Source organism: Barbus barbus (assembly GCF_936440315.1).
Source record: "Barbus barbus genome assembly, chromosome: 18".
Classification (NCBI taxonomy): domain Eukaryota; kingdom Metazoa; phylum Chordata; class Actinopteri; order Cypriniformes; family Cyprinidae; genus Barbus; species Barbus barbus.
The window spans coordinates 1863798-1885361 of NC_136746.1; the positions used below are offsets into that span (position 1 = coordinate 1863798).

Consider the following 21564-nt stretch of genomic DNA (forward strand, 5'->3'; position numbering starts at 1 on the left):
TACTTTGAGCTAAACGAGTTTATGATGTGCTGGCAGGTGGAGAACTCGACGCTGAACTCTCAGAGCGCTGCTCTCATGTCCCAGAATGCTCAGCTGCAGACACAGCAGTCCGGCACAGAGAGCGAGAGGGACATGGCCATACGAGAGAAGGAGGAACTGCGCACGGTCTACGATCTGCTGCTGCACGATCACGAGAAACTGTCTGCGCTGCATGAGAGGCAGGCGTCGGAGTACGAGGATCTGATTGGCAAACACGGAGAGCTGAAGAGCGGCCACAAGAGCCTGGAGCTGCAGCACCGCGGCCTGGAGAACAGGTGCAGACGCCACAATAATCACCTGTCACTCCGCAGGCACAGCTGTGTTTCTAAATGGAGTGTGTGTGTGTGTGTGTGTGTGTGTAGGTACAATCAGCTGCTGAAGCAGAAGACCGAGCTGGAGCAGCTAGAGAGAGAACTCAAAGCTGAGCGAGAGAAGATGATCTCCGACAGCAAGAGCCATCAGGACACGGCCACACAGTACCAGAGGCTCAGCGAGGAGCACCACACGTGAGTGGCACCGTGACCGAGCGTCTCTCTCGACTGAGGCTGATCTCTCATGAGCGTGTTTCCCTGTGTGCAGGCTGAGCTCCACGTACCAGCAGCTCCTGAAGGACAATGAGCTTCTGCAGACAGATCATAAGACTCTTAAGAGTCAGCTGAACACGGCCCGTCTGGAGCAGACGCGTCTGGAGGCCGAGTTCTCCAAACTCAAGGAGCAGTACCAGCAGCTGGACATAACCTCCACCAAACTCACCAACCAGTGCGAGGTACACGCTTCACCATCTCTCACGGTGGTTTGGGTTAGGGTTAGGGCCTACAGAACACTTAGGAACTTTTACACTTAGGAACTTTTGCCTATGGTTTTAACAAAAAAATACCACAACAAAAACAACTAGACAAATATAAATTACAAAAATAACAGGCAGTGTGTTTAATAGGCTGCTGTCTCTTTAACACCGAACACACGCAGATCTAAAAATACTGAACACGAACAAAAATTTCTTTCTCATCTGTTTACATTCACTTAAGACAAAAACGGCTGTTTATGATGATGCACCAGCTGGGAACAGCCTTTTCTGCAGTGAAATGCACGGAACGGTTGGAGAACGGACACAGATTGGGACCGCTGTTCTCTGTGCTCACGCTTTAGATATGTGCGCTGCAAACAGCGTGAAACTTATTACCTTTCCTGTGCTTAAATCGTTTAAAATCACATTAAAATGCGAATGCAGGAATCGTTAAGCAGAATTGAAATGCACGCGTCTTATTGAATACCCGGTTCTTGGAAATTTGGAACCGGTTCTAAAATGGAACCGTTCTCGATACCCAACCCTAATCGTGTATGACTCTACTCTTCCCAATCACGCATCAGCATGTGAAGTTCTCATGTGCACATGTAAACAAATAAACGTGGTGAACTAAATAGTTGTTTGCACACAAAGACATGTGGAGGGTAACTGTGTCTGTGTGAAATGTGTCCTGCAGTTGTTAAGTCAGCTGAAGGGGAACCTAGAGGAAGAGAACCGGCATTTGCTGGATCAGATCCAGACCCTCATGCTGCAGAACCGGACCCTGCTGGAGCAGACCATGGAGAGCAAAGACCTGTTCCACGTCGAGCAGAGACAATACATGTGTGACATCACCTCATTTCTACGTGCCTAATTCACACCTGTTATTTTACCCCATTCTCTTTTATCTTCTAAAACTATTTTCCTATTATTTGCATCGCCCCCTGTGTGCCGATACACTTTGATGCTACCATACTTCTCTGTCTCTCTCACACACACAGTGATAAACTCAATGAACTGAGGAGACAGAAAGAGAAACTTGAGGAGAAGATTATGGATCAGTATAAATTTTATGACCCGTCACCTCCGCGAAGGTAAGCGCGCCATCTCACGCACATCACTGGATGTGATTGTAGCACACAATAGCACAAAACACTGGAGAAATATCGTCCAATCCAATGCTTCCTGGATTGAGAATGTCTAAACTATGACTAAACCTCTGTTCAATGTCCACCACTTGTTTGCTCATTCACTATTCCCATATAGTAAAGGGTTTTATAGGGAGCGATTTCAGATTTCAGTGTTATTTTGCTCTTCGTTGGGCTAAATGAAGCCTGATTTTTGTGCAGCATACACTAGTACACAGAGACAGGACAGCACAAAGTGGAACAAACCACATCCAAACTGTCTGAATTCGACACAGAATGCTATATATAAAAGTGATATATAGAGAGGATTAGACATCAGTTATTTATAGCCTCAAAGTTATTTGAAAAACAAAAAACAGGAAAAACAAAGAAAAACAGTACAAACACTGGAGAGCAACGCACAATAGCTGCCATCAGCGGCGCCATCTTGTCAGAAATATTTATGCATTTAACTGATTCTTTTATCCAAAGAAACTTGCATTGCATTCAATCTTTCTCAGTTCATGGTGTCATTTAGAACTGAACCTGTGACCTTGACATTGTTAGCACTGTGTGCTACACTACAGGAATGCTAACCAGGTAGCAACCAACTAGCTCCAGGGTACTTTCAAATGTTTAACATGCAGCCTGGGCAACTACTGCCCTTAGTACTCAACTCTTTAATTATTAAATGCTTTGAGAGGCAAGCCAAAGACTACATTTGCTCCTCACTCCCCAACTCACCAGTTTGCCTACCACCGAAACAGAGCTGTAGACAATGGTACAACACCAATATTACACGTCATCCTCTCTCACTTAAATTGCATGAAGGCAGGGGGATGCTAAACAATCTAAACAAGTCAAACAAGTAGGAAACTGATAGTGGAAGACTGGAGAGAAATATCTATCAGTTTCTGAGGGATAAATGCATGCTAAGCACAGGCCTTTGATGGGGCAACTGAGAATTGCACTCCCATTAAAAGTACAACAACAAAGATATTATACTCACTATTCCGCCTCACTAATGTGTTTCCCAAAGGCTTCATAAGCCAAAGTGCCTCGTAAAGACTGTTGGTGCCTTTGCTTTCTACGATCTACTTGAATGAATGAATGAATGAATGAATGATGCATTTATATAGCGCCTTATTGTGTATTGCTGTACACCCAAAGCGCTTTACAATCATGTGGGGGGTCTCTCCTCAACCACCACCAGTGTGCAGCATCCACTTGGATGATGCGACGGCAGCCACAGCACAACGGCGCCAGTACACTCACCACACACCAGCTACAGGTGGAGAGGAGAGAGAGTCATAGAGCCAATCAAGTGGATGGGGATTATTAGGAGGCCATGATAGACAAGGGCCAGTAGAGGGAATTTGGCCAGGACACCGGGGTTACACCCCTACTCTTTTACGAGAAGTGCCATGGGATTTTTAAATGACCACAGAGAGTCAGGACCTCGGTTTAACGTCTCATCCGAAAGACAGTGCTTTTTGACAGTATAGTGTCCCCGTCACTATACCGGGGCGTTAGGACCCACACAGACCACAGGGTGAGCACCCCCTGCTGGCCTCACTAACACCTCTTCCAACAGCAACCTAGTTTTCACCGGAGGTCTCCCATCCAGGTACTGACCAGGCTCAACCCTGCTTAGCTTCAGTGGGCAACCGGTCTTGGGCTGCAGGTTGATATGGCTGTGGCTGACTTGGGTTCACAGTGCTTTTGGAAAGCTCAGCCCAGTGTGTTATTAATACATTTACCGTCCAAGATGTCTAAAGGATGTTCTCTCAGATAGAAAGCACCATCTCAGATAGCATCACCTCACCTCTTAGGTCTATAATACCCGTCAGAGAGTGATGCTCTCATCTGAAATCATCACCAGGAGGGATGGTGCCCTCCCTACAGCACCCTGACTCCAGAAAGTGCAGGATAAGAAGAGCCAGGATAAACAGTTGTGCTTATACATTTCTATGGACTGCTAATGCCATTATGCAGATGCACTTTTATAAACTGATTTAGTTTATTCAGTGACAACCCACACACCTGTGAGAATTTCATCATTTATACAGCACTGGTCTTCTTTCCTTGTATAGGAAGTATAAATCACTTGCATTGCATTGAGTTCTTGGAGGCACGCCACTGAGCTGCATGCACCCTGAACGCCACCTCAGATCCATGCAGAATTTCTCCAGGCTGGTCTTACTCCCAAATTCAGCATTTCTGCCTAAAGTGATTAAACTGGGATTAGATTGTTTGAGAGTAGAAATCCCTGTGTCATTTTCCTCTCTTCGGTTCTGCGGAGGAGAACAGATGGCACGGTTTATTCCCACTGAGGCCATTGAGTGTGTGTTTAGATGGGACAGGCACAAATCTTCAGATGAACAGCTTTTTCTGTTTGCAACAGCATTATAAGTGCAACAGCTGTCTCATAGAATAACACAGAAGTCTTCAACCCTACTCCTCGAGGTCCACTGTCCTGCAGAGTTTAGCTCCAACCCTGATCCAACTCACCTGAACTAGACAATCAAGGTCCTCAGTATCCATTGGAAAATACAGGCAGATATGTTGAAGCAAGTAGGAAATAAACTTTGCAAGAGAGTGGGTCTCCAGGAGCATGGATAAAGATCTCTGGAATAACACATACCATTAGATTGGCTAATTCAGTTAAAGGCCTATACTGCCAGCAGGGCTGAGAGTTCACTCTGCTAGATAGGGTGACCATATGTGCCATTTTTCCCGGATGCGTCCTGGCCAGGATTTCTACATTGCCTAAAATATCGAACTTTTGGCTTTGTTTGCTAGTGCAGACCAATCGGTGTATAACATCAAAGTACCATACAGACAGTTCCTTATGCTTTCAAAATGCTCTCAAGGTACTTTGATGTCAAACACCGCTCGGTCTGAGCTGCGCTGCTTTTAAGTTGAACACACCTAATATGTACGCGTAATTGCATCGCTTTGACCGTAGATCCCACCTTCTCACACACCATGATTGTTCCATTATGTACAATGCCTGCATGTTATTGGTCAAACTACTTTTCGAACATTACTTTCAGCAAGCATGAAAACAGGAAAACAAAGCCAAAAAAAATCCTGGCAAGGATGTGTCCAGGAAAAATGGCACGTATGGTCACCCTATGCTAGAGAAATGACTATCTATGTTGAGGACGTATGGGCAGCAGCAGACTGGGCTTCTCTCCACAAGCTTATGAGGTTTGGCCGGATGCTACAAGGTTCTCTCTTGCACATGTAATGTTGGAGGGAAATCTTGGAGAAATTCCAGGTGTCCTGAATACTGACTAGTTACCAGGTGACTGAACAAGCGGACACTGTCTATATCCCAGAGAAGTTGAGGTTATGACTAGACTACAGCCCTGGTTTTCTTGGGGTGATAGAGGACATTTTTGTCTGTTCGGAGGTGCTAATTATGAAAGTGGACCTGTGTCCTTGCAGTGGATTATGTAGGGAAGGGGCAGGGCTTCCTAATGCAGTGCTTCCCAACCCTGTTCCTGGAGCCCCCAACACTGCACATTTAGCATGTCTCCTTAATCGAATACACCGATTCATGTTATCAGATCATTAGTAGAGACTCCAAGACCTGAAATTTGTAAGACAAAGGAGACCTGCAGATTCTGCAGTGTTGGGGGCTCCAGGAACACTTGATTGGCTCTATGAGTCTCTCTCCTCTCCACCTGTAGCTGGTGTGTGGTGAGCGCACTGGCGCCATTGTACTGTGGCTGCTGTCGCATCATCCAAGTGGATGCTGCACACTGGTGGTGGTTGAGGAGAGACCCCCCCCTCATAATTGTAAAGCGCTTTGGGTGTACAGCAATACACAATAAAGCGCTATATACATGCATCATTCATTGATTCATTCATTCAACAGGGCTGAGAACCACTGGTTGAATAGACTGGCCATGTCCGTGCCAATGGCCTCATGGGCAGTGTGCCAATTTACAGCGCCATTGCACTTCGGACATCCCGAGCTTGAGTCCCGGCTAGATACCTTTGTTCATATTAGGGATTTCCTGGAGCGTCATCAGTGCAATTACTTCTGCTATGCATACATGGAGTTTCTGCACAAGGGCGTCCTCCGGCTTCCACTATGAAACAGACATAAGTTATTCCACTGAGGTTATTTAATTGAGTTCAAAACCTCAGATCTGCAATGTCTGAGATTTCATTCTCCTGATATGTTGCAGTGTTTTGGGGTTTCAAATTATTGCATGAGATGTTTACAGGACACAGGTCACATGATAAGGGTTACTGTTCCTGCAGGAGGGGCAACTGGATCACGCTGAAGATGAGGAAGCTCATCAAGCCAAAGAGTCGTGAGCGCATTCGCTCTCACACGCAGACCCGCTCCGAGTCCAGCGAAGGGTTCCTGACGCTTACACTGCCGCAGCTAGACAGTCAGGACAGCTCGTCCGTCGGCTCTGGATCCAACTCACTGGAGGACTCGCTCACCCACCGCAGCAGCAGTGAGTATCGGCACACCTCCTGCTCCCTGCAGCGCTTTGGCCTTCCTGCAGTTAACTCTATCAGTCACTTCACTCCAGTATCCCTCCGACTGAACCCAATGGTTCTGGCTGATTCTTTCTTTGATTTCCACTGATTTCCTGAGTAAATCCAGCTCAGCTCAGCTCAGAGGTCGGAGGTATGGTCTGGCTGCTCGTACACGTTGGTGGTGCATGCGGGTTTAAAATTGGGGAATGTCACTCTTGATCCCATCCACCTTCTTTTGTTTCCTGTCAGCATATATTCCTCACAGACGGACGCTGCAGTGATTTAGGTTAAAAATGCAATAGTGATCACGCAATGAAAACAGTTACTCACATTTGTGTTGTGACATTACTGTCAGATCCAATATAGTCACACAGCCTCGTCTTTTAGTTTTTAATATTTCTGAAAATCCCGTGCCTTGTTTGTAAACGAATCCACGGTAAAATGAAGTGAACAAAGGACCGAGTTCTTACTGACACGGTCTGGATCTTCATTAAAGATACAGTTCATTCACTCTTTCCTAGCGTTGGGATCAGAAGGAAGGTAACACAAACACTGTTTTTCCACAGCTTGTCACTGCACAATGTCTTGTTGTCTTCGGAGCATCTTTATCATTTGGTTTCTGCGTAGACCTGTGTGTTCGCCTCTCTCGTAAACACTAACTACAATATAGGGCTGCACGATAAATCGCATGCGATAATCATGCGCATCGTGTCAGTAAATCCGGTTCTGTAATCAGTAGTAAATCTCCATCATGTGCTATTCAGATGCTTCTCAGTGAACTACGGCTTTGTGTAAGAAATGTAACTCCATCTGAAAGCATGTGAAAATACCACATTTAATAACATGTTTTACTCCAAACTCACTTCATATTGTCAGTCCAGTGTTTGAAATAAATCCTTCTGTGAGATAATGTGGATTCTTACACAGAATAAGACACAATATATTTCATACTATTCTAAGCAGTGATAAAGGCTATTTCGATTAGCATTGTATTATTATATACTTTATTATAATGAAAATTCAGAACTCAGATAAATCATATATTGTAGTCATGTGTTTATTAGTCACGATGAATCAATGAAAGCAGTTAAATCTTCTGTTTATAGGTATTGCCTGTATTTCTTCTGTGGGGGGTATTTGGAGTTTCTCTGGCCTTCAGATGGAGATTTACTACTGATCACAGAACCATGCTTCACTGACAATATGCGCATGACTATCGCAGCTTTTGCCTAATCGTGATTGCGATTTCATTGTGATTCATCACGATTTATTATGCAGCCCTACTACAATACTAACAACAAAGTTTTGAATTCTGAAACTTACAGGATGTTTTATAGTACAATTACCTTTTATATGTCAACAGATCAAGGGGATTTTGCTTTCTCAGTTCATGACCCCTTTAATCGATCATGACCAGTCAAAACTGTATTTGTGAAGTCAGCGCAACAGAAGGTTGTTAAATGTCCGTTTATTGTTTATGTGTGATTTTGTGCGCACCCAACAGAAAACTGCTCTCGTCACCATTCACACGGCGAGTTCACATCTCAGCTAGAGAACGAGTTCTGCAGACACACGTGCAACATCGTATGAGATGTATGATCGTGCAGCTCTGGCCTGACACTCTCTCTTGTGTTTTCTTGCTTTCTTTGCCAAGGGAAGAGAGTTGAGAAAAGCCAAACACAGGCTTCCTCTAACGGTATGCTGTCAGTCAGCCCATGAACACTCTGCATTCGTGTTCTTCTCTATTAAAAGGTGCAATGCAAACAGTGTGTCAGCGTGCATCCGCCATAGTTCTCCAGTGTCATTCATTCATCTGTGTGTGAGAACACAGCGAGAACATTCATTTGAGCCGCTCGGTGGTGATCTGTGACTGTCTCCCGCATTGCACCCTTTAATACTCATTTGCTGTTGTCCTGTTGGCATCAGACGGTGTTTCACTACATGTGTGTTCATTTGCCGTCCAGCTGAGTGATCATGTTAACGTATGAGCATCAGTTTGACAGAAAGGTGCGCTGGTTGTCATGCTAACATGCATCTGTTCTCTCCTCCCGCTCGTTGCGTTGTGACAGCACTGAAACTTCCATTCATGAGGAACCGATCCAAGGAGAAAGACAGACTGAAGGCCGTCTACCGCCGCTCTATGTGTAAGACATCTGATCGTCCTCATCCATCACGCTCTTCTTCACTCTAACTGTCCGTGTCTTCTGCAGCGGCCGTCTAAAGCACTCCCATCATCTATCACCATCAGTCACTTCTGTCCTCCTTCTCTCATGACCCATACAGTGACCGTGACACAGTTAATGTGCATCTTTTCAGATGTAGAAACAACACGAAGTGAAAAATAAATATACTAAAATGTATTTGAAATGCATTTATTTCATGCTAGGTATACTACAAATACATTTACATATTATATACTTCATAAAAATACCCTGCAGTTGTACTTTTAGTATACTAAACTGGTATACTTGAAGTCTGCTGAACTGGAACAACTCATTTTGCTCTTAATGCACTTTAATTGTGCGGAAGTAGTGCTGAAGTCCAACGAAAGATATACTGAAGTATATTTGATTGTGCTAAAGTGGAACTATTGCAAGTATACTTCCTCATCAATAGTGACGTTAAAACACATTTTAGGCTTAAGAGTAGTGCTGTCAAATGATTAATTGCATCCAAAATAAGTTTTTGTTTACATCATATATGTATGTGTACTGTTTATTTATTATGTATATATAAATACACACATACAGTATATATTTTAAATATATGTAATATACGAACAACATATTTTTCTTAAATATATACATACATGTTTGTATTTATATATACATAATAAATATGCACTGTACACACTCATATATTATGTAAACAAAAACTTTTATTTTGGATGCGATTAATTTTGACAGCACTAATATTAAGAAATGTGCACAAGTAGTACTCCAAATAAAGTTGAATTAAACATTTTCTCAGTAAGTGATTTGTCAGTAAATATGTTAATAGATTTGAACTGTATTTAGTATGAACTGAATGCATTTGAAATATATTGCTTTTTTACTGGGAGTTCAGTGCCCCACGTCCTAGACTGTTTTCATTAGGGTGAAAATATAATAAAACATAAATGTTTCGATATGTACTGTTGTTTGTTTTTAAGACACTAGCAACCGTCCCACACAGTGAAGACAGTGAATGGGTAGTTTAGGTTAGTTAACACTAGTGACCTGCTAACACACTGTTGAACTGCACACTGCGTGCTAGACTTCCAGTATAAGTGTGTTAGATCTGAGTGTCTCCACAGACCTTAAGCAGCTTTAATAGTATCATTAGTGAATCGTGAGCTTGTGTGAATGTCTTTTGTGTGTGCTGCATCATCACTAATCTCTTGCATTCAGCCCTGCTGTCCTTCTTCATCTCTTTCTTGTCTCATGTTGACCGCATGCGTCTCGCAGGCCTTCGGAGTGTTAATGCAGTGTGTGTGTGTGTGTCTCAGCCATGAATGACCTGCTGCAGACGATGGCTGTCTCTGAGGGTCAGTGGTCCAGCAGCACGGATCATCTAGAAGCTCCAGACGAGGCCATCGGCGCTCAGCACGGGAAGGAGTTTGGATCCATGGACTACGCCGGCATGAGCCTGACCCGCGGCCGAAGCGCCCGCCTCCACTCCGATACAGGTCTGTGTTTACTGCTGGACATACACCACCAAATTAGGGGTGTAACGCTACACAAACATGACTGTTCGGTACTTACCTCAGTTTTGACGCCATGGTTCGGTGTGGTTTCGGTACAGCAGGTGGAAAAAAACTAGATGAACAAACTCACAGCATATGCAGAGGAATAGTTTGTGGACTGAGATTGAGATGCGCTTCACACTTGACAACAATATGACTAAATGACCACAGTGCAACACAAAGCGCGTCAGACTTTATACGCGTTCCCAAATGAAACCCAAACGATCAGCACATGCAATAAAAGACCGAACAATATAATGCAAGCACCATCACAAACTCAACTTTATACTAATATCGCAAGACCGCTTTTCACCTCAAGGAGTAATATCGCCATACTGCGAGCGCGGTGGCTCTGTATTTAGACGCGCTGTATCGTTAATTTAGCGAGAAAAGATTGTTTTTGTCGAAAAACAAAAATTAACACCAATTTCATATATACTGCCTTTTAAACGTTCAAGTACGTTTTCACAAATATGGCTGTTTTCAAGGGTTTTCCAGAACTTAAATTTCAAAAAGTCAAATTCTTCAAGCACCTTGTACCAACCCTGTTTAAATAAATTCAATTATAATTAAAAGTTTCTTGGCTATAAAAATCTACCTCAGCTTCTGCTCTAAACTATAGGGGGCTTTTTTACATTACTATAAGGTTACATTAATAACAGTGCCCAAACATACATTTAATTACTATTTATTTTTAAGTAATATTAATCAACATTTAAATAAAACATTTGTATGCAGACATGTAAATTGCACATAATGTAGTTTTTAAACTAACCTCTAAATTATAGTTTCTATTTGTTGTTGAAATATAATCATTTACACAGTGGCTGTCATAACTTGTTTCATAACGGATTTATTTAAACATACATTAAATAATTTAGACATCAGAAACAGGTAAAGTAAAATATGAGTATGTAGTCTAATATTTCTCAAAAAGCTCTTCTCTGGACTTCATTTCTCTAGTAAATAACGAGCTGTGGACACTGATGACTTGCCTGAGGTAAATGAAATGCTGTGTGACGTTTTGTTTACAAGCTGTTTTAATGATGCATTGAAACGATTACGCAAGGTATGATTTGTTAATTCATGTTATTTGGTGTTAAAACTAGTAGTAAAGAGGAAGGGATGATCGCGCTGCCATCAGAACTGAGGCGTTTACACAGCGATCAGTCATGCCTCATCAAAGAGCATCAAAACTGCGTTTATTGTCTGAATTTCCTGAGAAAATGGAATGATTTGTTCACTACACGTGTGCATCGAACCGAAATGTTACTCCCCTAGAGCAAACAGAAGCGAGTGTTGGTGTCTGTCATGTGTGTTGCAGGTGCAGCCGTGTCCAGCGAAGACGTCACGCAGCTGTCGTTGGAGGAGCGAGCTCAGGGTGAGTGACTGGTCTCTGGCACCAGCGTCTGTCCGCTCCATCTGTTGACCCGGCGTGAGGTCATCTCCTGCTGCTCCGACTCATCCCGCTCCAGCTCTTCATGTTGCATCATTCAGACGGCTGTCTAGTTAACGCCGTGTATATTCTCCTATGAATGCATTACATGGACTAAATCTTCATTGTGACCCTGCTTTCAGTTATCTTAGGATTCCAGGCGACTACAATGTTCATGAAAAACATGTGCACTAATACTTTGCACTCTAATCACTGTTGGCTACGGTTGGGAACTGTGTGTCCTGCACCAGTGTTTCCTGCACACAAACACAGCCGTGATGTCTGATTCACAAACACTTTTTAAGGAGTCAGTTGAAAAGATTCATAAAACAGCCTCACACTTGCTTTTATGTAATTAGGGCTGGACAATAATTCAATATTAATATGTATCGTGATATCATTTTTTTTCAGTAACGGTGATACAGGGCTCTAGACTCATTCTTCCCGCTGGTAGCACTTTTGCATCTAACTTTCTCAGTTGGTCACACGAGCACATAATTTAGTCGCAATTTTTTTTTTTGGCAGCGGCTATTTGCACTAAGTGCAAATAGCATATTTTTTTTTAGCAATAGATACTATGTACACCAAGTGAAAATAGCAGTATTTTTGTAACGATATGCTATTTACAAATAGTTCAAGTTCAAGTTTATTTGTATAGAGCTTTTTACGATACAAATTGTTGCAAAGCAGCTCTACAGGAAATTAAGTTTCCACAATATATTTATATATTACAGAACTTTAATATATTTAACTTATGGCAAAATGTGGTAATTCTGTATGTTGTCTGAGCGTTGGCATCCTCTGAGGTCCTCTGAGGGGTTGGCATCATCTTTTCTCAGGTGTTCGTCATCTCAGATCATTTAAGGGTTGGATCCAGACTGAAGCTTCTGTCATTCCTAGGCAGAAACAGAGAAAAAAATAGAGACATAATTAGCGTAGCTGCTGTTCCATCTAAGCAAAAATGATTTGTTCAACCCAAGCTAAAGAATAATAATAATGTACATCTGATCAGATATAACTGCAGTACAAGATTATAAGATGCATTATGTGAATGCTTGGCTAAAGAGATGTGTCTTTAATCTAGATTTAAACAGAGAGAGTGTGTCTGAACCCCGAACGTTATCAGGAAGGCTATTCCAGAGTTTGGGAGCCAAATGTGAAAAAGCTCTACCTCCTTTAGTGGACTTTGCTTTGCTAGGTACTACCAAAAGTCCAGAGTTTTGCGACCTTAGGGAGCGGGTTGGATTGTAGCGTGGTAGAAGACAAGTTAGATACGCAGGAGCTAAACCATTTAGGGCCTTATAGGCAAGTAATAATATTTTGTAAATGATACGGAACTGAATAGGTAGCCAGTGCAGAGACTGTAAAATTGGGGTAATATGATCATATTTTCTTGACCTGGTAAGAACTCTAGCCGCTGCATTTTGGACTATCTGTAGCTTGTTTATTGAAGATGCAGGACAACCAGCTAGCAGTGCATTACAATAGTCCAGTCTAGAGGTCATGAATGCATGAACTAGCTTTTCTGCATCAGAAACAGGGAGCATGTTTGCATATCTAACAGTGTAACATTAAGCAGAAGTATTTTGAATGAGTTAAACCTCCTGTATCCTGTTTTCTGAGTAACATTGAGCATATCACTATATATTGTTGCCACACCGCCGCCACGACCAGTCTGACGGGGCTCATGTTTATAACAGTAGCTCGGTGGAGTAGACTCATTTAGACCAAAATATTCATTTGGTTTAAGCCAGGTTTCAGTCAGGTAGAGTACATCAAAATTATTATCTGTGATCATTTCATTTACAATAACTGCTTTGGGTGCGAGTGATCTAATATTTAGGAGCCCAAGCTTTAACAATAGTTTTTCTTCATTTATTTAGTGTTTTTCTGGTTTAATCACGATCAGATTTTTTCTAGATCCTGCATTAAATTTATATTTTGACCTCGCTATTCAGGGAACAGACACAGTCTGTATAGATTGGACAACGCAAGTACTTCTAGCATTTAAGTGGGTAGAACAAAAGTCATCATAGCAGTTATTTGAGAATTGTCTTACTAGTCAGATGGATCGTAGCGTCCTGGAGATGTTGTCCGACAGGAGTTCCGCTCCGACTCTGCTGGGGTGCAGGCCATCAGCACGGAAAAGCCTAGGACGCTCCCAGAAAAGATTCCAATTATTAACAAAGAGCAGTTTCTGTTCTTTACACCATGACGATAACCATTCGTTTAAAGCAAAAAGTCTACTGAACCTTTCGTTTCCTCGTCGATACGTGGGAAGCCGTCCTGACACGATGATCGTCGTCGCGGGCGATGTGCTGTGTACCGTCTCGATCAGGCTCTTGTAGTCCCTCTTCAGTGTCTCCGTCTGCCGCAGCTTGGTGTCGTTAACCCCCGTGTGCAGCACGACAGCACCGATGCTCTCATCGCCCTTCAGGATGACAGGTATCTGCGCAGAAACATTGAGAACACGAGCACCGGGGAAACAGTGAGTGTGCACTTTACCTTCAGGTAACGTAGCACGGACGTGCCAGATGATGGAGTCTCCGACGATCACAGCGTCGCGTTCCGTCTCGCGGAGGGGAGCGAAGCGGTTCCGGGTGGAGATCTCGAAGGGCGGAGGCGGCGGAGGGGGAGAGGTCGTCTCCCGGGGTCTGGCTCGCGTCTTCCGCTGCTGGTGCACCCAGGGTCCGTGGTGTCCTGGCGCCGGAGTGAAGGACATCTGGGAAGATAAGCTTTTCAAAATGAAAACTAAATGAAAAGTAAAACTATACTGGCTGTCGCTGACAGGACTTTCATGCTTTTTTCTACAAGAATACCAGCATGTTCACCTTCTCTGGTTTAAGCAGCGGTCTTTTACTTTACTTTGAAAACCAAATCCTCCGTTGCGCTCGTGCTGACGCAGCGAGTATAAACCAGGCTCTACTGAAGCGCTCGCGCTGAAAGCGCCTCTCTTCACGTGATCAGTGAAATCTGACTGCTACAACGTGTCGTGGCTCTGCAATTCTCACTGTATGAAGCAGACGCTTTGGAGCAGCGCAGACCATGCACTCGCACAAATGCGACCACGTCAAATTTTAACTCGCACATTCTCAAAAAATGGTCGCAAATGCCCTGTGATATGATTTTTGAACACATTTCCGATATTTCGATATACATTACCAGTGTTTCCCATACATTGATTTTTTTTTTGTGGCGTTTGACTTCGTTGAGCACTGCACGTTTCAAAATCAAAACGCGGCGCGGGTGATTCATATGAATGGACCGACTGTCTTCAGAATAGTTTTGATGGCATTTTCATTTTATCTGATAAAGTAGCATTCATTAGAGGAGCTGCTTAGATTACAGCCATTACTGAGGACACCACTGGTTCTGCCGCTCTCAAAGCATCTCCTACTGGCAGACAATCAGATTGCATTTTCAATAATAAGCCTGTCTCCAGCTAAATGTTCTTGCTGTTGCTCAATTTTTTTTGTTTTCTGCAGCAACTCACTTGGAGTCAGTCATGTACTAATGCCTAAATTAATACTTAATTCATCACATAATAATGATTATTAAAGGAGCTAACAAAGAGCTATCCTTCACTATGACTGGACGTACTATACGGATTCATGCATGAATAACGGCAGCCTTAACTACATGTTAGTACATGTTTGATAGTTAATGCATTAATTAACATTTATTGGTAAACTAAATCAAACAGCCTCCTTAAGAAGGAATAAGAAATACTCTTGACTTTGAAATTAATTTAAATAATTTAATACTATCATAATTTGAGCATTTGACATCTTCAGCTTTAGGCATTAGTACATGATTATTCATGTACCCTTATTGTAAAGCGTTACCTATCATTTATTTTCCTTTTATTTTTTTTCCCTTGTTTTGGGGGGGGGGGGGGGTAAATAAATGAATACTTTTATTTAGCAAGGATGCTTTAAATTGATCAAAAGTGATGATATAATGTTACAAAAGATTTCTATTTCAGATAGATGCTTTTCTTCTGAACTTTCTGTTCATCAAAGAAACCTCAAAAATTCAGCTGTTTTTAACATAATAAAAAATGCAAATCAGAATATTAGAATGATTTCTGAAGGATCGTGTGACTGGAGGAATGATGCTAAATTCAGCTTTGAAATCACGGGAATAACTTGCATTCTAAAATATGTTCAAACAGAAAAGAGTTATTTTAAATGGTACAAATATTTCAAAATGTTACTGTTTTTGCTGTATTTGGGGTCAAATAAATGCAGGATTGGTGAGCAGAAGAGAATTCTTTTAAAACACTAAAATCCTACTGTTCAAAAACTTTTGACCGGTAATGTATGTTAGCCTATAGTTTGAAGTTAAAGATATTAATATTAATAAGGTGAGTCTGAGATGTTTATTTGACAGTGATTTCACATTTCTTGTTTGTATGAAGGCTAAATACAAATAAAAGGTGAACATTCATTTATTTAGTTTTTTTCCCCTAAAATATGATATAGTTTTATAGGAGGAGTTCATAGACTTGGCAGATTCATTTTTCATAAGTTTGTAGGTACAGACATCTGTTGTAGGCATTCTTGCCAGTTTTTTTTTAGGCTTTTTTTAATAGTGTTCATATCAATATCAGAATTATATCGTATTGACCGAAATTAAGAAATATATTGTGATATGAATTTTGGCCATATCGTCCAGCCCTGTATGCAATAGTGAGTCAGTCAGTGAATGAATCATTCAGATCCACTTCTGAGTCACTGATTTGTTATTCATATTATGATGTGCAATGAAACTTACGTATGCCCTGTCCAAATACCCACCCTTGCGGTCTCGGAGCGCGTCCACGAGACAGGAATAAGTGCTCAAGACTGTGACGCCGAAGCGCAGTGCCCTTAACGCACACTAAACCCACACTATCTCCAGTATCGCTCTGGATCAGTGTATCCCATCATGCACCATGTTGTGGAAATAAATCGTGAGACTTTGTGAGATGTCGCGAGAGGTCACAGAAACCTTTCCAGTCTGTTAAATATTAATAATAATTAGATATTACATATAATTTGGTAGTAAAACAAAGTGTTGCACATTTTATTGATGCAAAGATGAGTATATTTATTTTGATTCAGATTAAGTGCGTCCCGTCAGGTAATGAAAAGTTCGACACACTTTAACAGGAAATACGTCACGTTAGTGGTCAAGTGCAAAGAGCACAATTGTGGGTACTTGGACAGGGCAATAGTTGTGTTGTTTAATAATGGCCATCTTCATTCAAAGTGTATTATGGTGGAATAATTATCAACACATTTCCTTGGCAACACATTTGGCTTTTTCAAATGTGCAGGAATATTCATAGAGAGCAGTGATGTTTAAATGAGGACTGAGGAGGGTTTGTGCTGGTGTGTGTCTCTCAGGGGTGATGAACGGCAGCGCGAGTCGGCCTCACAGCGAGAGTAGTGACGTCAGTGTGAGTCTGGACAGTCCCGCGAGGCAGACCTCGGACGGCAAACGCAGGGCCAAATCTGCAGGCAGTGAGATGGTTTCCCTGCAGCAGTTCCTGGTGGAGAGCACAGAGCCAGCAGAGGTGATGCACACATAACCAAGAGCCCAATCATTCAGTCCAATCAATCATCATTACCAGTGTATATAAGCAGCAGTCCCTCCAGCATCCCTCCACCTCCCTCTTTCTCCTCCTCTCTTTCTTTCATCCCTCCTTCACACCGTACAGTCACAGAGGGGTCCTTACTGGGGTTCGAGTCTCCTTCCAGGACAGCGGGCCGAGTTCGTTTACCTTTATTTAGCAGGACTGAATGGGCAGATGAACCCGTCAAACACTAGGGCTCTATGAAATCCGTTTTATTTTATTTATTTATTTTCCATTTAATTTTTTTTGGATTCAGTTTTTAATTAAACTCATTTTTAATGGTTAAATAGATTTTTATTCATTAAAAAGCATGTCTAATATAGATTTCATAATTTTAATAAAATTTTTTACATCAGTTTATTAAAAGTTTAACAAAAATGACATGTTTAGGGCCCTGTGAAATGCTTTATTTTTCACACCTTATGTTTGTTACTAAATTCTGTTTTATCATGTCTAATTATTTGTACTTTTGTTTTTTGTTTTTTATTCTAACAATAGTCTTATGCAATTGTGTTGTGCATTTACATTTTTTTCTGGTTATCAAATGAAGGCATAAAACATGAAAATGAAACAAATGTTATTTTTTGGCCAATAAATAATTTTCTAGTCAAATTAAACCATGGAAGAAATATTGTGTAATTATTTCTTAAAAAATAAAGTTTTATTAATTTTAAAACAGTAGTAGTAGTAGTATTACTCTACTGAATTATATATTTCTGCCACAATGTCTTCAAGTTAAACCAAACTTTTATTTTGACGAGTTGCCGCACATACATTTACAGTTCTGTGTGTATATGATATGAGGATAGCTTTACTCAAATGAAACGGTCAAATGCTCATGAAGTGACTCTCAGAGCAGTTCTGGAGATGTTGTTCATGTGTTTATGACCTCATTTAGTGAGACGACAGACGCTAATATCTCTGCGAGCGTAAACAAAACTGTGCGTCTGCGCCATTCATTCACACAGAGACACACAGAACATGCAGGATTCATATTTAAAATCCTTTTTTGTGGCTTAATATTTACACATACTAGTCCATATTGCGATTTGATTAAAGTGTACTGAAATACTTTTAATTAATTCATCCAAACTTTGACAAATTCCGTTTTTATGACTGGATGCCACGATTCCCTCCACGTTTTCCGCACCGCAGAAACCATAGGGCCCTAGTCTCGCACCGTCAGACTGTTCACCGAGGCATCCTCCGGTCCACTCAGATGGGAAGAGACAGGCATGTGAACCATCGGTCATGGTTTGGTCTGTTTTTGTGTGCACTTAGGGACGAGCTCATCTGAAATCAGTCACCCACAGGAATACAGCAGCTTGAAAAGACTCAGTTATCCGTCTGTGACCGACTGTATGGCTGGTGATTGGAGTCGCTGTTCATATTAAAGTAAAATGAACTGATGATTTCACAGGCCTAAAGTCAACCCGCACACACTACCAATCAAAGGTTTGGGGTCAGTAAGAGGTTTTAAAGGATTAGTTCACTTTCGTGATAAATTACTCACCTCCATGTCATCCAAGATGTTCTTCTTTCTTTAAAAGAAATTAAGGTTTTTGAGGAAAACATTCCAGGATTTTTCTCCCTATAGTGGACTTCAATGGGGATCAAGGGGTTGCAGTTTCAGTGCTCTACACGATCCCAGCTGAGGAATAAGGGTCTTATCTAGCCAAACGATCTGTCACTTTCTAAGAAAAAGAAAAACTTATATAATTTTAAACCACAAATGCTCATTTTGCACTAGCTCTGCAACACGCGTTACAATGCATTACGTAGTCGTGGACTTCTTTGGCGGTGTGAAGTCCTGTAGTGGCAGTGATGATGATAGTCATATGTAATCAGACACTTGTGCTAAATCCAGCATGTAAGGGTGCGTTCACAATTGTAGTTCGCTTCTCTTGGTTCGAAAGAAAAAGAAAATGATACATTTGGTCCTGGTCTGCTTAGCATTCACACTGGCATTTTTGATAGCAAACCTAAAGATACCGAACATAAAGGCATAGTCATACGTTCACAACCTCGGGTTGAATGACATACAGTGTTGCTTGAAAGTTTGTGAACCCCTTGCAGAATCTGTGAAAATGTGAGTAATGCATGAAAAAATGCATGTTTTTTTTATTTAGTACTGTCCTGAGTAAGATACTTTACATAAAAGATGATTACATTTAGTCCACAAGACAAAAAAAAAATAGCTGAAATTATTAAAATAACCCCATTCAAAAGTTTGTGAACCCTTGGTTCTTAATACTGTGTGTGGTTACTTGGAGGATCTACGACTGTTTTTTTGTTATGTGATGGTTGTTCATGAGTCCCTTGTTTGTTCTGAACAGTTAAACTGTTCTTCAGAAAAATCCTCCAGGTCCTGCAGAATCTTCAGTTTTCCAGCATCTTTTGCATATTTGAACCCTTTCCAGCAGTGACTGTATGATTTTGACATGCATCTTTTCACACTGAAGACAATTGAGGGACTCAAACACAACAATTAAAAACAGGTTCAAACATTCACTGATGTTCCTGAAGGAAACACGATGCATTAAGAGCCGGGGGTGAAAACTTTTGAACAGGATGAAGATGTCCAAATTTTTCTTATTTTGTAGAAATATTATTTTTTTCCCATTTTGTTCTGCCCGTCGGAAGCAACAGAAGCTACTTGCATGTTTCCCGGAAGACAAATTAAGTACAATTTACCTTGATCTTCAAATTCAAAAAGTTTTCACCCCCCGGCTTGTTTCCATCGTGTTTCCTTCTGGAACATCAGTGAAGGTTTAAACCTTTTTTAATAGTTGTGTTTGAGTTCCTCAATTGTCTTCAGAGTGAAAAGATGCATGTCAAAATCATACAGTCACTGCTGGAAAGGGTTCAAATATGCAAAAGATGCTGGAAAACTGAGGAATCTGCAGGACCTGGAGGATTTTTTTGAAGAATAGTTTAACTGTTCAGAACAAACAAGGGACTCATGAACAACCATCACAAAACAAAAAACAGCCGTGGATCATCCAGGTAACCACACACAGTATTAAGAACCAAGGGTTCACAAAATTTTGAATGGGGTTGTTTGAATAATTTGATCTCTCTTATTTTGTTCAAATTACTCATATTTTCATTGATTCTGCAAGGGGTTCACAAACTTTCAAGCAGCACTGTATATTTTGTGACGGAAATTACTGAACACCCCAAACAATAGGTGTGTGTAAGGGGGGGGCAAGTATGGTGACCCATACTCAGAATTTGTGCCAAGTGTACACACAGTAGTGAACATACACCCGGAGCAGTTGGGGGTTCGGTGCCTTGCTCAAGGGCACCTCAGTCGTGGTATTGAGGGTGGAGAGAGCGCTGTACATTCACTCCCCCCACCTACAATCCCTGCTGGACCTGAGACTCGAACCCATGACCTTCAGGTTACAAGTCCGACTCTCTATCCATTCATTGTTGCGTGTACATGATTTGATTTTTTCCATCTGCGAACTCACAAAGAGCTCATAAAAGGCACTTTACCTCCTCGTCGCTCCACGTTTGCCCTCTGCTCATTTTGTTTTAGATACACAGCTCGTTGCACATCACATCCTTTTTTTGTTTAGTTTGGAAGCATTTGGTCCTTGTTGCGTTTATATTTAATTCGAACCTCACCAGAGTTCGTTTGGAAGTGGACCAAGACCAAGAGCTGTGTCTTTATTAGGTGATAATTGGAAAGGTCACGTGTTTATAAAATGAACAAATGCCCTTTACAGAAAAAGGTAAAACAATGATGTTGGATGATTGTAAAGTTGGAGAAAATGAGATGTTTCGTTTTCAGAGCTAGAGCAAGCCAAGCATTTGTGGTTAAAAAGTGGATCAGAAAATAACCAATCAGTTCGCTAGATAAGACCCTTATTCCTCAGCTGGGATCGTGGGACCCTTTGAAGCTGCATTGAAACTGCATTTTTACCTTGAAATAGTTGGCCACCATTGAAGTCCACTATATGGAGAAAAATCCTGGAATGTTTTCCTCAAAAAACTTAATTTGTTTGTGACTAAAGAAAGACATGAACATCTTGGGAGTGAGTAAATTATCAAGAAATGTTTATTCTGAAAGTGAACTTATCCCTTACTGAGACGGATGGCCTATAAGCTATTAAGACATAGTGTAATGCCCCGATCTAATAATGTTTCACATCCAGTGTTTTTCCCCAAATGTTCACTTAAGATATAATATGTTTGTGTGAATACTTAAATGTATTTAGTCTACTGTAAATCTGTGTATATGTGAATCGAGATCTGTGTTGTCTTTATGAGCGCACTTCAGATGACAGTCAGCGCGAGAGAAGCGAGCGGAGAAAAGGT

General features: G+C 41.4%; 1 protein-coding gene across 2 annotated transcripts in view; it reads left to right on the forward strand.

Annotated features, from left to right (window-relative positions):
- The window catches only part of LOC306883958 (girdin-like), a 59800-nt gene that overhangs the window by 30965 nt on the left and 7271 nt on the right, over positions 1–21564 (forward strand). For both annotated transcript variants that reach the window (XM_079439508.1, XM_079439507.1), the window contains exons 20-29: positions 37–314; positions 402–545; positions 619–805; positions 1524–1669; positions 1828–1920; positions 6232–6434; positions 8529–8603; positions 9947–10126; positions 11508–11564; positions 17009–17178. In XM_079439508.1, coding sequence (XP_079295634.1) covers positions 37–314; positions 402–545; positions 619–805; positions 1524–1669; positions 1828–1920; positions 6232–6434; positions 8529–8603; positions 9947–10126; positions 11508–11564; positions 17009–17178 — 1533 coding nt within the window. The remainder of the gene's footprint in view (positions 1–36; positions 315–401; positions 546–618; positions 806–1523; positions 1670–1827; positions 1921–6231; positions 6435–8528; positions 8604–9946; positions 10127–11507; positions 11565–17008; positions 17179–21564) is intronic.